Genomic DNA, 18,485 nt, shown 5'->3' with positions numbered 1-18,485 from the left:
ATACATTCGCCAGAAAGGCACGGAGCAGGGGAGAAGACAGGATGGAGGAATATGGCCCACAAGCCCTCAAACTACTGGGCCTTCCCCCTCCTGCCAGAGAGGAGTAATGACTGGACAGTGGAGAGAGGCAGTGTGAGTTTCCTTATGGAACACGCAGGCTCTGAGGGTGTGTGTGTGTGTTGGGTAACAGCATAGTGACATATGCGCTGCTCCTGCATGCATGCTCTGCTTGCTGCCTCTGTCATCTCCCTGCCTCGGGACCCACTCTCAGAGTCTGTCTGCTTAGACCCATGGCGGCCCTCGGGACTGTCCCGTCCTCTGAGTCAGCATCAACTCTGCAGCCAGAGGGTTAGGGAAACTCCTGGTGCCCGGCAGCCTATGCAGCCACTAGCCTCTCTGCTCCTGGGGGACCATGGCCATTCGTGCCAGTTGCTGGTCTCAGTTTCCTGGCTCACTTGCACCCACGCCCATGGGTGGCTGGTGACCAGATAGGCATTTTCCCTCTAGGCAAGAAGAAATAGAGGCCGGGGCTCCCTCTCCTGAGCATCTCTGAGGGGTCCACGGCGAGGGCTGTGGGGATCAGACCCTGGGATGGATGGATTTGTGCAGACTCAGTGCAAACTGTGTCCGTCACCCAGGCCTCCCCTGCTGTGTCTCCCCTCTGCCGGGGTTCCCCAGAATTCTCACCCTCCCTGACCTCACCCACCAAGCCCCCAAGCGCCCCCACTCTCTCTTCCTCTCTTTCTCTTTCTTTCCATGTTTCTCTCTCTCTCTCTCTCTCTCTCTCTCTCTCTTTCTCTCTCTCTCTCTCTCTCCCTATCCAATCTCTTTGCTTTTGCTACTTCTGGACCTATCTCCATAATCAAAGCAGAGAGATTGTACTGTAGGGAGGCCCAAGCAGTCAACCGAGGTTTGATCCCCTAGCACCACATGGTCCCCAGAGCACCACCAGGAGTGATCCCTGAGTGCAGAGTCAGGAGTAAACTCAGAGCACTGTTAGGAGTGACCCTTGAGTGCAGAGTAAGGAGTAAATCCGAAGCAATGCCCAGTGTGTTGCCCTCCCAGGAGGGCAGGGGACGGGGCAGAAGGCGTGAGTGAAGACTCAGAAGACTAAAGAATAGACTCTGCATTTAAGAAGCCTGGGGTTGAATGTCAACACTGCATGGTCCCCTGAGCAACTCTTGAGAGGGATCCCCCGAGCACTGACTCTGGAGTAGCGCCTGGACTACTGCTCGGTGTGGCCCAAAGATGGCAACAAAAGTAAGCAGATTGCTTCCCAAAGATGGAAACGAAAGTGAAGTGCATGGCTTCTCAGCCGAGCTGGCCGTGGGCACCTTCTCCTCCATGCAACCGAGTCATCAGCACAGAGCACGCCGCTGGGCTTCTCCCAGCCCTGCTCCACATGCATCTTCCTCTGTCCCGGGGAGAGGGCAGATGGTCCAAGCAGCTGGTGGTGCTCCCTGAGCTCTGCAGCTCCCATCACTCACCTTCAGCGAGCAGCACGGAGGGTCCCTGCAGTGGGGGTGGGGTGGGCTAGGGGAGTGTGTGTGTGTGTGTGTGTGTGTGTGTGTGTGTGTGTGTGTGAGGGCAGGTCTCCGGTCTCTGGAAGCGCAGTGTTATTTTCATTTGCTCCCAGAATGAATCACAAACAAAGACAATGGAGAGGGAGAGAGAGAGAGGGAGAGAGAGAGAGAGAGAGAGAGAGAGAGAGAGAGGGAGAGACAGAGACAGAGACAGAGACAGAGACAGAGACAGAGAGACAGGCTTGGTGGATGAGGCTAGGGAGCTTCTTCTCTTTGATACAGGAAGCCTACTTGGAAATAAGAGTCACCACATCTACTCCTCTCCAAAGAACAGAGTTTCAGCGTCTAATCCTCGGCTGTCCAGCTAGGGTGATTTTCTTAGGGCTGTTCTGAGTAATGATTGGGATAATGGGAGTAAACGGTTGTGGGCACAAACATTCTTGACAAGTGTCTGGTGATTTGGTTCTTTTTTTTTTTTTTTGTCCCCTTTGCACCTAGATTGGGAAGCGCTCCCTGCTTTCCTCTGCTGTTGATGCTGCCTATTTGTGGGGAATCAGTTTTCAGGGTTTAGATCTATCTACCACCCAGCTCATTTCTCCCTTCATCCAACTGTTCAGATACAGGATCTAGTAGTGAGCCGGGGCTGGGCAATGCTAAGGCATGAAGATGACCGGACGTTCTGGACGAGCCCTAGTTCAGCAAGAGTAACCTTGCACCGCTGTCATTCCTACTTAAAGTTTGGTTATCATTGGGCAAAAAATGGTGGGTGACTCTTGAGCTTCCTGTGAGGATTTTTATTGAGTTTAGGGAGGAGAAAGATGTCAGGAAATTGTAGCTGAGACTATCCATCCAGTTAATATTTTATTGCTTGCAAATGGTTTTTGCTGTGGTTTCTTGGCCAACTCCAAAACAAAATGCGCTGCTTTGAAAGGAGAAAAAGAAGAGGAGATATATTTGCCACGGGAAACTTTTCACAATCAGAGGCCAGGGAAAGGAATGAATTGTGGCCCAGAAGGAAGTATTTTTGGAGGAAATGATGGAGACGGGGGCCATTCCTGGCCGTGTGCTTGGGAGGGACCCTGGCAATACTCAGGGCTTATATGTAACGTTGGGGATTCAACCCAGGGTTGGTGGGACGCAAGGTAAGCGCCTTAAGCCCACACTAGCTGTTTGACCCCTGAGCTAAGACCCCTGAGCTTATAAGGGGCTGAAAACTCACAGTGAGGAGGAGAGCAGATAATACATGCTCTCATACAGAAGGTGTATCGTTCACACCAGAGGAAATTGTGGATTTGTGTATGTTCAAAGACTCAGCAGGCTGGAGAGAGAGGGGACAGGACATAAGGCACCTGCTTTGCATGTGGCTCTGGTGGCAGTTAATCAGGTTGGATTCTCAGCACTGCATCTGGTCCCCTGGGCTCCTCTAGAAGTCAACTATGTGCCGAGAGCCAGGACTAAGTCCTGAACACTGCTGGATGTGCATCCCAAAAGCCGAGGGAAAAAAGTACGCTCTCCTATCTATGCTAGGTTTATACTGATCTGGATAGTTTTTGGTTTTAGTTTGGGGCCACACCCGCCAGTGACTTACTCCTGGATCTATGCTCAGGGATTACTCCTGTGGGGCTTGGGGAACCATATTGGGTGCCAGGGACCAAACTCAGATCAGCTGCATGCAAGGCAAGCGTACTTGCCTTGCAAGCGTACTCAATGTACTATCTCTCCAGCCCCTTATGTTTACCCATTATGTCCTTATGTCCTTTACTCTCTCTCTCTCCAGTCCGCTGAGTCTTTGAACACACACAAATCCACAATTTCCTCTTGTGTGAAACATACCCATTGACAAGAGTGTATTTTCATATTCTTAGATTTAAGGGAGAAAGAGTAAGAATAAACAAAAAATGGAATTGTGTTCAGATAAAGGGCTCACAGTGATATTTGTTGTTCCTAAAATTCTGTGACTGTTTTTGCAATGCTTAAAAAACATAAAGGTGTAACTCAAATTATGTGAACTTTCACAGAGAATATTTCTGAAGCATCAAGCAAGGTGTTTTGGATAAATTTTGTTTCTGTTTTTTGTTTTTTGAGAAGGCGATTATAGCTGTAGAAGATTTTGCCATAGGAGAGAACATTTTTTTTTTCTTTGTATGTGTGTGTGTGTGTGTGTGTGTGGCCTTTTGGGTCACACCTGGCAATGTTCAGGAGTTACTCCTGGCTCTGCAATCAGGAATTACTTCTGATGGTACTTGGAGGACTATATGGGATGCCAGGGCTCAAACCCTGGTCAGCTGCATGCAAGGCAAATGCCCTACCCAGTGTACTATCTGGCCCTCATTGGCTAAATATTTTATGTAAAAAACTTGAATCAATAAAAGCAATTCTCACATATGAGTACTTAATTTGACCTTGATTTCTTTTTAGGCCACACCTAGCAAGGCTCAGAGGTTATTCCTACATTCTGCATTCAGGAATCATTCAATCATTCCTGGCAATGCTCAAGTACCACTTGGGATGCTGAGGATCGAACCCAGGATCAATACGCTTCCCACTTACAATCTCTCCAACCCTATTTAGTATTTTTTTTATAATTGTCTTGATCATTACCAGCTTACTCATTTGCCTTAAAATTCCTTGTGGTTAGATAAACATTTTTATAATTTGTTAATTTGCTCCTCTTATATAATTCCTTATCCCCCTTTTTTGGTTTTGGGGTCACACGTGGCAGTGCTCAGGTCTTACTCCTGGCTCTTTGCTCAAGATCACTCATGGCAGTGCCAGGGATCAAACTTGGTTTGGTTGCATATAAAGCAATCACCCTACTATCACTTCGACCTTTCCCTCATTTTTAATCTGCTCTGTTTTGCCTGCTTTTTAAAAATATTTACTTTTTTTGTTTATGTTTTGTTTTGGTTTTAGTTGGCCATACCTGATGATGCTTGGAGGACCATGTGTTGCTGGGGATTGAACATGGGGTTCCCACATACAATGATGGTGTCCAGACCTTTGTCCCTCATTTGTTTTAGGAGTTTTAAAATTATTTGCCCACTTGTTGTTTTGCATTTATAATAGTGATGATTTTCTTGTAATTTATCATTTTGCTTACTATGAGCAAACTATGTTTGTTAGATTTGTTACAACTGTTCTTTTGTTGTCGTCATTGCTGTTGTTGTTGGACATTTAGGTTGATTCTATTGATTTTTTTATTGAATCACTGTGACATAGACGCTTACAAAGCTGTTTGTAATTAGATTTCAGTCGTGCAGTGTTCCATCACCCATCCCCTCCACCAGTGTATACTTCCTAGCACCAGTGTCCCCAGTTCCCTCCCATCACCCCTCACTCTCCCCAACCTCCAACCTGCCTCTGTGGCAGGTGCTTTTCTTCTCCTCCTCCTTCTCCTCCTCCTCCTTCTTCTTCCTCTCCTTTTGGATATTGTGGTTTGCAATACAGATACTGAAAAACTATCAGGAATATCTCTTTACCTATTCGTAACACTCAGTTCTTGTCTACCGTGATCATCATGATCATTCCTAGCTATTATTGTTACAACCATTCTTAATGATGAAATGAATTTAAACTTAATTTTCTTTTTTTTTTCATTTTAGGTAAGTAACTGAACAGGGACATGAAGAACTGACATTTCAAATGACAACCATGTTGCAAAAGGTACTATGGTATTTTAATAATATATAAAAAGAATATCATGAAAAGTCAATGAGGTTAGATTGTAACAAAGTTCTATTTTGGTAAAAACTATTATGCAAATGTAAACAAATTTAAAGATGTCAATGCTTTAATAATATTTTAATTTGAGAAATATAAAAAAGAAAATTTCTCTCTGTTGGCTGGGGAATTAGTATGAGTATGATATGTCTCGCCCGCACGGCAGAGCCTGGCAAGCTACCCGTGATGTATTCGATATGCCAAACACAGTAACAAGTCTCACGATGGAGATGTTACTGGGCCTGCTCGAGCAAATCAATGAACAACGGGAGGACCGTGACCGTGACCATGATATGGGAAAATCAAGGAATAAATTGATTTTATCAAGATTTTCATTGGTGGGAAGAGGGAGGTAGGGGAAAAAATTAGAAGTGGTAGATGAAATGAATGCATTGGAATTTGTGGATCAAAGTCTTGTGTTTTCTTCCTGGGTTTCTGGTGTGTTTTCTGTGATCAAACATTGTCTTTAGAATTACTCACGAAACTGCTCTATCAGTAAGGCATTTCATTCTGGATCATTAAAATGGATAGTTATCAGTGTGGAAAACTCCAGATTCTATTTACATAAAGAAAATCAAGCTGGAGGGAAGGAGGAAAAAAGGGAATATACAATTAGAGACAGAGAGTAAGGATGCCCAGCTCACAGTACCTGCAGCATATGTGACTTGAGGATGTCTGATTGGTGGGTAGATTGTGGTGCTGGGTGCAGCTGACAGACCCAGATTGTCACTATGGGACTTGGGTCGGCTACTGAGTCCCCAGCTCAATGTGAAATCACGATTCTCAGCTGTGAGAATCAATCTTTAACAGGGTGGCAGGCGTGTCTGGTTCCAGGGGAAGCGGTGGCGTTATGAGTGGAGGCAGACGCTATTTCAGACTCATCCAAGCGTGGACCGTCCCTGTAACTCAGGTGACAGTTCATTAATGTGAACAGACCTATGAGATTACTACAAGAAGAAACTCAGCGTCTGATTTTATACAGATAAAAAGCATCTTTATATAATTTTTTTTGTGAGGGGGGCGCGCCCGATGATGCTCAGGGGTTCCTCTGCACTCAGGAATCACTCCTGGCGGTTCTCAGAGGACCATATAGGATGCTGGGGATCGAACCTGGGTCGGCTGCATGCAAGGCAAACACCCTACCTGCTGTGCTATTTCTCCAGTCCCAAATCTTCATACAATATTTGAAAATGTTTCATTTGTTTAGAATTTTCCTGATGGGCTTTGCAGGACTGACAGCAGGGATATAAATTTGTGGGGTTGTCCTCATGTAGCATGTAGAGGGCCATGGACTTAATTCCTGACACCATCAAACAAAAAACTCAGGGAAAGTGCAACATTTGGGAAAGGCTTTATCTGAAGAAAAGTGGGAGGATACTTTCCCACCCAGTAGTATATTCTCTTCTTACAATCATCACATTATATCATTTTTTTCTACTCTGTGGATTTTTTCCTTTTTTTTGATGCCAAATATGAATCAGACAGTTTCCTTAATATGCATGATGAAAGCAATAGACAGGGTCCGGCTTTATTATATTTAAATTTTACGATTTGTTTCACTTCTCTTGAGAGAGTAGTGAGGTTTCTAAGTGAAAAAAGTTGGGTTGACAGTTGCATGTTTGAAATGCGGAGGTGGTCTGCGGGGGTTTGGGGAGTCACCTTCTATCTCCTAATTGGTAACTCAGCCTGGGCCCCAGTGGGACCACTTTCCTGGCATCTGTGACTCTATGAGGAGCAGGGCACCAGGTTCAGACCTGGGCAATGCATCCGGAGCTGGCAGAGCATAACGCAGGCTTTATTAGACTCATGAGGTTGGCCTCCCAAAAGTATTCCGTGACTTTTGCCAACGAATTTTGGTGGAATGGTCAGGACAGAGGCTGGCTGGCATTGGTTGAGGAATCAATTGGAGGTGATGAGATGGAGTTTGCTTGAGAGATAGTCCTCCACCATTTCATTTGTGAGTGAAAGGAGAAAATTGGTGTGAGGAGTCTTGACTGTGTGGAACAGTCAGGGTGAACTGTGCAGAAGAGGGATAGAGGATGAAATTGGGGGATCTTGGGGAGATAGGAGAGGGCATGGGAGGAGGGAGGCCCACCTTTGGCCCACAGAGGGTTCCTGTGAGGCAGTGAGCTTGAATGTGTAGACACAAAGAGGTTTCAGGACACAGTGAGGAAATAGCCACAGGAGAACTCGGGATGCCTTTGGGTTTGTCAGAGGAGGGTGCCCTGAAGATGTGAGGGTTTAGGCAGGAGCTGAAGAGTCCCTACTAAGGGTCGAAGTCATGGAAGTCAAAAGGGGCAGGAGGTGACATTGGTAGATTGAGTTGGCTGGAGTCAATGGCATAGAGCATTTGTTTGTCATGAAATTCCCTGGATTTTGCCAGTGAATTTTTAAGTTTCTAATTTGATGATGCTCTTTTGTCAACTAGTGAAGATCATAACAATTCTTGGGTGGTAAACAATCCTCCCACCCTCCTACCCTCCCTCCCTCCCCTCTCCCTCCCCCTTCCTTCCTTCCTTCCTCCCTTCCTCCCCCTTCCTTCCTTCCTTCCTTCCTTCCTTCCTTCCTTCCTTCCTTCCTTCCTTCCCTCATTCCTTCTCTGTTCCTTCCCTCCCTCGCTTCCTCCCTCCCTCCCTTCCTTCCTTTCCTTCCTCCCTCCCTCTCTCCCTCCCTCCCTCCCTCCCTCCCTCCCTCCCTCCCTCCCTCCCTCTTTCCCTTTCCCCTACCTCTCCTTTCCTCCCTCCCTCCTTCCTTCCCTCCCTCCCTCCCTCCCTCCTTCCTTCCCCCCCTCCCTCCCTCCCTCCCTCCCTCCTTCCTTCCTTCCTTCCTTCCTTCCTTCCTTCCTTCCTTCCTTCTCTCCCTCCCTCCCTCCCTCCCTCCTTCCCTCCTTCCTTCCTTCCTTCCTTCCTTCCTTCCTTCCTTCCTTCCTTCCTTCCTTCCTTCCTTCTTTCCCTCCCTCCCTCCCTCCCTCCCTCCCTCCCTCCCTCCTTCCTTCCTTCCTTCCTTCCTTCCTTCCTTCCTTCCTTCCTTCCTTCCTTCTTTCCCTCCCTCCCTCCCTCCCTCCCTCCCTCCCTCCCTCCTTCCTTCCTTCCTTCCTTCCTTCCTTCCTTCCCATATACCCAGCTGTCCTCAGGCCTTACTTCTGGCTCAGTGCTCAGAAGTTACTCTTGGGGGTTCTTGGGGGTACTTAACATGATGCCAGGCCTTCCCCACATAGGGCCTCTGCCCTGGCCCCTTTCCCCACACATTTGCATGAATCCATATCTGCACATTTTAGAGGCAGTTGTCCCGGGAAGAGGGGCCTGACCCAGACCAGGGCACTAAGGCCAAAAGATGCAACTCAGGGACTAGCCCCGGCCCCTCTCAGCAGGCAGCTGCCCCTTTTCACTTGCCTGGGGCTGTTCAGTGATGCAGAGAAAAGATTGTGAACTGCCTGCATCTACTAGAAGCGTTTGCAAGCTCTTGAAACAGTGATAATACTCTCAGATCTGATAGGAAAAGCCTATCAGAGAGGCGCTTTATTCAGTTACCCAGAGCCACCAACCCTGTGCAGAGCTGTTCTAAAGTAACATCCTCTGAAAAAAAAAGTGGGTACTGAAATATTCATTGTTGTAAGGCTTGGGGGGAACAACCATGCATTTCATCACACGCCTGAATCTGCTATCTGTGGCCAGCAGCAGAGGAAGAGTGAAATTTTGCGGATGGGTTGAATAGGAACTTTCAGCAACCCAGCTTTATTTTTGGCATCACTCCAAGGCCTGGGAATCCTCAGACAAAAGGGGTGAACTTGGTCCTTCTGCACATATGCATATTTCTACTCAGTATAATCAGACAAGCATAGAACCTTCCAGAAAAACCAATTATCTTCCTCCCCCCCACCTTAGAGGTTACAAAAATGTATTTGGAAGACAATGAACTGCTGAGAGATTTTTTAATTTTTTTTAGCAGCAATATTTGAAACATGTGCTAGAAAAGGCTGTAATTAGCAGTTTTTGAGAAAGGGTCAATACTCATTGGTTGGTTCTCCCCAAATAATTTATCATCATTGACTAATGAACCAGAGGATTTCTAACTTGGAAGACTTTCTGATTGGCCTTTTGTTTTTTTAAGTAAAAAATAGTCTGTTTTCAATATATTTTCTTTCTCTCGCTATTTGTTTACTTTTGTTTCCTGGTCATGAAATCTCCGCACAATCCATTTTGTAGCTCTGCACTCCTGTGAGATCAGTCCTGTGAATTCACTCAGATTATTCATATTTTTAAATTTTTAAAATAAGATTAGTGGATTGATAGCTGTTGTTTTAGTATCTTATTTCAACTTAAAAATGAATGTACATATGTATATATATTTCTTCCTATTTAAAAAGGCCCTCCCGTTGATCGTCGATCTGCTCGAGCGGGCCCAGTAACGTCTCCATTGGAGACTTGGTTGTTACTGTGTCTGGCATATTGAATACTCTCGGTAGCTTGCCGGGCTCTCCGAGAGGGGCGGAGGAATCGAACTCGGGTCGGCCATGTTGGCTGCGTGCAAGGCAGACGCCCTACCCGCTGTGCTATCGCTCCAGCCCCTCTTCCTATTTAGATACAGTGATTTACAAATTTGTTTGTAAAGGGGTTTTAGACAAATTTGTTTATAAAGGGGTTTTAGACATACAACATTCCCACCTCCAAACCCATCATCCAGCGATCTAATTCCTCCGCCCATGATCCCGCATTCCCTCCTAACATCAGGTCTCAGGATCATGTGTTTTAAAACACCCTTTGCATCAACAGATAACTGAAAACTCTGGTTTTCTGATATAAATGCATTGCTTTACAAATCATTCATTCCTACTAAAGCATTTTCAAGCAAATTCTGCTGGTGTAATAAGGACCAAAAACAAAAGCCACTTAATTGCAGATTTGTTAGGGAGGGGATGATTGGGATCAAACCTAGTCAGCTGCATGCAAGGCAAGTCAGCATATCTCTCCAGTCTGTACTATTTCTCCAGTCCGGAAAAGTTATTTTTGAAGTGGAGATTCTCGATGGATAAAATGTGTATTCTAGAGAAGCCACAGCACATTGACTCTAGCCCATGCCCTTGGTCACTTGGATATAGATAGCTAAATCAAGACAGACTATAACGCCTCTAGCATGTTAATAAATCACGGTCCTCCCGTTGTTCATCGATTTGCTCGAGCGGGCCCAGTAACATCTCCATTGGAGACTTTGTTGTTACTGTGTTTGGCATATCGAATACGTCACGGGGAGCTTGCCAGGCCCTGCCGTGTGGGCGAGATACTCTCGGTTGCTTGTGGGGCTCTACAAGAGGGGAGAGGAATCGAACTCGGGTCAGCCAGGTTGGCTGCGTGTAAGGCAAACGCCTTACCCACTGTGCTATCGCTCCAGCCCATGTTAATAAATATCTTTCAGTTATGGGAGCCAGGTCATTCATAGCCCATGCTGTGGTTTCTAGAAGGTGAAATTTGTAAGCACCAGATGTCTTCTCTTTGTTGTTGTTTGGGCCCACCAGGCAGTGCTGAGGGACCGTGTAATGTGGGCGACTGAATCCAGCCCCTCGTGTGCAAGCATGTGCTGGTGGAGCTGGCAACTGCATTTCATTTAATGCTACCAAAAGTGAGTCAGCCTGGGACCAAAATTGGAGTAGAGAATATTTGCACATTTAACATTTTCCAGTTTCTAGACATTATTTCAGGAAAATAATGGGTAGGGGGAAAACACTGACCTGGATCTAGTGAGACTGCTAAAGATTCTTGCCTGTCTGTTGTTTTTTTATTTTTATTTTTTAAAATGTATTTATTTTTTTGCTTTTTGAGTCACACCAAGCGATGCTCAGAGGTTATTCCTGGCTCTGCACTCAGGAAATACTCCTGGTGGTGCTTGGGGGACCATATGGGATGCTGGGAATCGAACTCGGGTCGGCCGTGTGCAAGGCAAACGCCCTACCCGCTGTCTATCACTCCAGCCCCTCTGTTTTTTTTTTTTTTAATATTTATTTTTAAAATTTGTTCATGAACAGGGCTGGAGCGATAGCACAGTGGGTAAGGCATTTGCCTTGTACGCGGCTGACCCGGGTTCGATTCCCAGCATCCCATATGGTCTCCTGAGCACCGCCAGGAGTAGTTCCTGAGTACGAAGCCAAGAGTAACCCCTGTGCATCGCTGGGTATGACCCAAAAAGAAAAATAAATAAAACCCCAAAAAAAGTTGTGCATGATTTATTACATTCATTGTTCTAACACCAATCACACTACCATTGCACCTTCCCACTGCTATTACTGATCTCTGTTTTCCTGATATGATGTCAGTGATTGGAGTTAGATACTCTACATGGATTAGATGGCTCATGTCACATACAGGTAACTCTGGCTTGTGCGTTTTTTACATGGGTGTGAGCTGTGCTTGCTGTGTTTTCCCATCTCTTTATTTAAAAACATTAGGAGAGGGCCATATTGAATATTGCTGGAATATTAAATATTTATATAATGTTAAGTATTTATATGAAAGGCCACTAATTAGCACTTCAGAATTTTTTTGTCTTCTGGTGATGGGGAGTTTTATGGCAAAATGAAGCTTATTTTAAAACTCTTCTCTGTGCAGTTTTTTTCCTTACTGAGAGGGAAGTTATTATCACGATCACTTTCTTACAAGACAATTAAGCCTCCAAGTGGCTAAGAGAATTGCTCAGTTTCATGCACTCCTAATAAAAGCTACTAAAACTAAGTACTCTCTCTTGTTCTTCAAACAAAAGAGGCAGTAAAGAAAGAAGGAGGGAGAGAAGAAATGAGAAAGTGAGACTTGGCAGAGGATCATATGACTTCTTTAGCAAGTCACTTCAATGGTATGTTTTATCTGGGAGGAATTTATTTTACTCTGCACTTTTCACTCATCCTTTGCCTAAAATTGCATTTTTATTTTATTTTATTTTGCTTTTTGGGTCACACCTGACGATGCACAGGGGTTACTCCTGGCTCTTCACTCAGGAATTACTCCTGAAAGTGCTTGGGGAACCATATGGGATGCTGGGAATCGAACCCGGGTTGGCCACGTACAAGGCAAACACCCTACCCGCTGTGCTATCACTCCAGCCCCCTAAAATTGCATTTTTTGACCAGGATTAATACAAACCTAAACAGAGAACTGTCTTATGAGGAAGTAATGATGAAACGTCCATTAGTGGTGCCTTTATGTCACGAGTCATCTCTGGAGATAACCATGGGGTAAAATGAGGTGTGGCTGTGCAGGCTATTGTGTGTATGTGTGTGTGTGTGTGTGTGTGTGTGTGTGTGTGTGTTGGGGGGGGGGGACGCACACCTAGCAGTCCTCAGAGAGTCTTTCTGGCCCTGTGCTCAGGAATGAGCCCTGGTGATGCAGAGCTGGAATCAAACTGGAATTCAGCCTCATGGGTGGGAGATGGGGGGGCAGGTGGTCAGGCCCTTAACACCATGTTCTTGCTTCAGCACCATAATCTTATTTTTCTTCCTTTATACCTGTTTATTTATTATTTGCTTGTTTGTTTTTGGGTTACAGTCAGCTGATGCTCAGGGCTCACTCCTGGCTCTGGGATCACAGTGCTTGGGGGACCATATGGGGTGCCGGGACTTCAACCCAGGTTGACTGCGTGCACAGCTAGTGTCCTCCATGCTGTACTATGGCTCCGGCCCTGTGACTTGAGCGGCGGAATGATATCAGCTTATTCAGGTGTCTGGAGGGGCATCTCCTGCTTTAAACAACAACAACACCAAACTTTAGAGGTTAATTGCCCCCTTTTTCAGAAAAACAAAAAACCTCATTGTCCCTCTTCCCCAGAATGCTGCCTTCTTTCGAACCAATAGAAAGCAGCCCTCCACCCCCCCCAGTTCCACTGAAGGCGCTTCCTGCCCCAAGGATTACCCCAGCACCCTGGAGCATGGCATCACTCACTTGGGGACCCACAGCTTTAGGGATTGAAGGGGCCCAAAGAATGAGTGAGTCCAACATCCAGTTGGGCAGATCCAGATTCCACTGTGACAGCTGGAATGTCACTCAAGGTCAGAACACAGTGCTTCTTCCACTGAAGGAGAGAGCCCAGGCGCAGGAGGGAAATGAGTCTGAAGACGCGGATTCTATTTTGGGGCAGAGTGATGAGGTACAGTGCTCTGATATTGGTGCTTGGGGGTGTGGGGGAACTCTGGGACTCAGCCCTCATGACGCCTCTTTCTTCTAAGTAGTTTCTGGAAGGTGCATCTTAACCTTGTGGCGAAATTGAGGGATGCTTCCCTCCCTTCTTCCGACTTTTCCAGTGTAATAAGCCTGTGACTTTGAATTGAACTGAGTCGCAGAAATTGGATTTTGATTTCTTCTGTAGTTCTTGTGGCTCTTCTGCTTCCTCAAGCACTTTGTAGAGAGAACTCCTGAAAGGTGGAAACTTGCTCAAGTTTTCTTAATCCCAGAATCCTCAGTGATTTGAAACTCATCATGTGTGATCAGTAGAAATATAGCTGTATAAACAAATAAATAGTGAATGTCAAACTTGATATAAAGAAACCATTACCAAGATCATGAGATCTGACAGGAAAATATTGCTACCAATATTATTTTTTAAAACTGGCTAAGCTAGAATTGTCAAATAAAATACAGAGTGATACATTTTATTTAATTTAAAAATTTTTATTTCATATAGAAAAAAGTGACAACCGTTGGTACAATTCTAGGATTAAAATGGATAACAAAATCTGAGACCACTCTCCGCACACCTGAAGGTACTGGCAGAGGGACAAAGCCACGCGGGTTCCGGGGCCGAGACCTCCAAGCCTACTCGAATTGGAGTCGAGCATCTTCCACCCAGATCCTCCAAATTCCAGTAGGCGGGGGTCACACCCACCACCTGGCCCCCTGGCGCCGTGTAATCCCATCAGCGGCCAAGACTCAGAGACTATAAAATCCAGATCCCGGACGAGAGCAGTGCAGTCTCTGCCCCCGCGCCTCGGTGTTCCTTCCCGGAGTCCCTTGGAGGGGAGCGGGTTGAGCTTTCCTCCCCGCCCCGGCCAGGGCTACGGCAGCCGGAGACCTCCAGGACCAGCCACCACCATGCTGAGACCACTCTCCGCACACCTGAAGGTACTGGCAGAGGGACAAAGCCACGCGGGTTCCGGGGCCGAGACCTCCAAGCCTACTCGAATTGGAGTCGAGCATCTTCCACCCAGATCCTCCAAATTCCAGTAGGCGGGGGTCACACCCACCACCTGGCCCCCTGGCGCCGTGTAATCCCATCAGCGGCCAAGACTCAGAGACTATAAAATCCAGATCCTGGAACCGCGCGGCCGCATTCGCGGCCACGCGACATCTTATTATCTCATTCCTACTTTGGACAAACTTGCAGGCTGTCGAATGTAGCCTGCCCACAGGGCAGAGTCTGGCAAACTCCCCGTGGCCTACCAAATATGCCAAATACCAGTAACAATGATGGGTCTCATTCTCCTAAAGAGCCCTGAATATAATCTCAGGGCTAGGATGAAAGAGACGTTACTGGGGCCTGCTCGAGGCAATCGACGATTAACAGGATGATGAAATGAATGAAATGAAATGAACAAAATTGCAATATTAATAACAGTAGATCTAGAAAATAATTTATATGAACATTGTTATAACAGACTGCAGGGTTGGTAAGTCTTTGTCTTAAGAATTTATTAAGGGGGCTGAAGCGATAGCACAGTGGGTAGGGTGTTAGCCTTGTACACAGCAGACCCAGGGTTCAATTCCCAGCATCCCATATCGTCCCCCCTGAGCACTGCCAGGAATAATTCCTGAGTGCAGAGCCAGGAGTAACCCCTGTGCAATGCTGGGTGTGACCCAAAAAGCAACAACAACAAAAAATTATTAAGCTTTTGGGGCCGGAGTGATAGTATGGTGGGTAGGGCTATTTGGCTTGCATATAGCCGACCTGGGTTCCATTCTCTGCATCCCATATGATTCTCCGAGCACCACCAGAAATAGTTCTCGAGTGCAGAGAATTCCTGGGTGTACCCAGAAAACCAAAAATAAAATAATTTTTAAAAGCATAGTGTATTTGAAATATTTTGATTTTTAAAAACAGTTTTCAGATGAATGTATTATTTTCCAGTGTGTATTGGTTTCACTTTTGTGTTTGCTTTTATTTATTTATTTAGCTTCTGGGGGTCACACTCAGCGATGTTCAGGTGACAACTCCTGGCTCTGTACTCAGGAATTACTCCTGGTGGTGCTCAGGGGATTATATGAGATGCAGGTGATTGAACCCAGGTCAGCTGCATGCAAGAAAAACACCCTACCTGCTGTACCATCGCTCCACCTCCATTTTTATCTTCTTATACAGTTTTTATTTTTTGGTTCTTAGGCCACACCCATCAAAGCTCAGGGGTAACCCTCGGCTCTGCACTCAGGAATCACTCCCAGCAGCTCCAGGGACCCTGTGGAACCTAGGTATCAAATCTGGGTTGACTGCATACAATGCAAGTTCCCTACCCACTGCATTATCTCTCTGCCCTCTGTCTTAGACAGTCTTGAAGAGAAAACAAGCTAACACTGAATGTAATATGCTCATGATGGGGAGTAATTAAAATCTGCCTTGGGGGTTGGCTCGAAAGAGCACAGCAAGTAGAGTACTTGCCTTGCACATGACTGAATCGAATTTGATTCCTGGCACCACATGTGATTCTCCAAGCACGGCCAGGAGTCATCCTCTGAGAACAGAGCCAGGAGTACTCCCTGAGCACTGATGGTGTGGCTCTCCCCCTGACATGCACGCAAACATGCGCGCGCGCGCGCGCACACACACACACACACACACACACACACATACACACACACACACACACACACACACACTTGCCTTTGGTGGGGTTGTTAAAAGCTAATGAACTAAATGCTCTAATCAGCTTCATCACTGGGCTGGTCTGTTCAGTGAGAATACTGGGGTCACCTATTAAGTCACCTTTGATGCACATTACAATTCTTCACCTAAGCTCTAGCTGTCAAAACTTGATCAACAACCAGTGTATTAAGTGGAAATTCTGTGTTCAGTCTAAATGGCCTGGAGTGGTAGCACAGCAGTAGAGTGTTTGCCTTGCATGCAGCCAGCCCGGCCGACCCGGGTTCAATTCCTCGATCCCTCTCAGAGAGCCCGGCAAGCTACTGAGAGTATCCTACTCGCATGGCAGAGCCTGGCAAGCTCCCCATGGCACTTCGATATGCCAAAAACAGTAACAAGTCTCACTTCGTGTTTCTGGAGTGAGCAGACACCATTGGGCTACACTAGCATGCGGCAGGGACGAATGGAGATGTTACTGGTGTCCGCTCTAGCAAATCGATGACCAATGGGACAACAGTGCTACAATGCTACAGTCTACTAAATAATAAAGCATCTCAACAAAACCTTTGTAGTCTGCATATACATTAAAGAACCTGCAATGAGACCCTCATCTCTCTTGTGGCCAGACAGAGCCTCCTTCTTTTTCCCTGCCTGCAGCATGCATCCACACATTAGCAGCAGAATGCGGGGCTGGGAGGTGATGGGGGTTATAGGTCCACGGCAGAGTATACGCCTTGCTTCTGTGAGGCCCTGAGCGTCATCTTAGCTCTGTGTCCCCACACCCTCCAAGACCCTCAATCACAGGTGGATGCAGCCCTGCTGAGCCACTGCGCAGCAGTACTGGATGTGGCTGCTATAACCAGGTAAAAAGCCAGCAAAAGTAGGAAACGCAGGTGTGCATCTCTCAGGTGGGTGCCTGCATGGGCCGTTGGCATTCATTGTGGTATAGCGTCGGGGTCTCCACTGAAGGTATTTCCATGAGTAAATCACAGTCATGGTTTATATCCCTTTCTCCTCTCCTGCATAGCTCATTTTGTATCTTTATCCCCTGTCTCTAAAATACTTCAAAAGGGACTTTTGTGGATCAAGGTGAGCTAAAGAGAGCCCTGCTCGCAGGGAACTCGCAGCTAGAAGGGAATGAGGGCCAGACCACTTGAGGGCTGTATCTGGGCACTGAGAGGCACCAGGATGAGCGGGGGTGGGGGGGCGCAGTTGATGCTCAGGGAGGAGGAAAAGAAGGATGATATGCAGGAGCAGTGGAAGGCGCAGTGTGTGAAGTCTATGCTCTGGGCGGCTTCGAGAGGTGGGTCCGAAGAGTCACACAAAAGTGCCTTGAGCTTTCTGGTGCCAAACCCCCCAGTAAGACAGATGTTGTTATAGTGCCTTGGGATCCATCTGGCTTTATCCGCATGCGTGCCCCACAGCAGATTACAGATCTGTTCTACACATTTGTGTTGCTGCCACTTTCTCATGGCGGGGGGCAGGGGCGCACCCAGCTGTGTTCTGGGCTTCCTCCTGTCTTTACACTCAGGGATCACTCCTAGTGGGGTTCCGGGACCCTCTGGGAAATCAGGGATTGAACTGGGGTCTCCCGCATGCAAGGTAAACACCTTGACCCCTGTATTGTCTCTCTAGCCCCTCTTCCTCCTCTTTGAGCTTCTGTTTCTTTCAGATTTGGTGAAGGAGCATCTTACTCTCCACCACCACCTGGGGTTCCCAATGAGAGTCAACCTGGCTGGGGAATGTGGGAGTTACCTCGGCCCCTTGGGTTTTCTCAATTTCCCCCTGGGTTCACATTGAGAGCCCCATGGAAACTGCACTGTGCTAGCAAGCAACGCCAGGCATTTGCACGTTGCTGTACTTCGTCCTGTGATGCAGATCTTGGCCCACTCCTCCTGGTTCAGCCCAGAGTCCCTACCTGCTGGACACAGACACTTCCCTTTGTCAGCACCCTGAGAATTGGGGGTTCCTGTGCACCCCTCTCCCCTCACTGAAAGTGTGAGGGAAACAGTCCAAGCATCTTTTTTTTATAAGATTTGAAGTGGGGTGCCAGGGCACATGTGGGGGCCCACCTTTATAGGCAAATGAGACATCCTGGGGCATCATGTGTGAATGTAAACATGGGAGATGAGAAAGAGAGAGATTCCCATGCTGCAGTTACAATACAATAAGGCGCCGTGGCAGGGACAGGCATCAGGCCATGCCTGCAGTCACTGGGGTGGCTGGGTTGCAGGTGGGACAGGGGCCGGTGTCCTTCCCATGTCTGGCTGTGACTTTGCCTGCCTTGTGCTGCCCATAACTTCCTCCCCCCATCTGGTGGACAGTAGACCCAGGAGGCAAACAGGCTTCTCACCAGCCCCACCTGGTGCCTTGGAAGCATCTGCTTGGAGCAGTTCAAGGAGTGGGAGATTCTGG

The 18,485-nt window shown here is 47.0% G+C and overlaps 1 protein-coding gene across 10 annotated transcripts in view; it reads left to right on the top strand.

Annotated features, from left to right (window-relative positions):
• The window catches only part of ANK2 (ankyrin 2), a 494,244-nt gene that overhangs the window by 45,579 nt on the left and 430,180 nt on the right, over window positions 1-18,485 (top strand). For all 10 annotated transcript variants that reach the window (XM_056116850.1, XM_056116830.1, XM_056116829.1 and 7 more), the window contains exon 2: window positions 5,142-5,186. In XM_056116850.1, the coding sequence (XP_055972825.1) occupies window positions 5,142-5,186 (45 nt within the window). The remainder of the gene's footprint in view (window positions 1-5,141; window positions 5,187-18,485) is intronic.

This window comes from Sorex fumeus, unplaced genomic scaffold (assembly GCF_029834395.1).
Source record: "Sorex fumeus unplaced genomic scaffold, SorFum_2.1 ptg000033l, whole genome shotgun sequence".
NCBI lineage: Eukaryota > Metazoa > Chordata > Mammalia > Eulipotyphla > Soricidae > Sorex > Sorex fumeus.
Note: the sequence above shows the minus strand (reverse complement) of the source record. Positions and strands in the feature narration are given on the sequence as shown.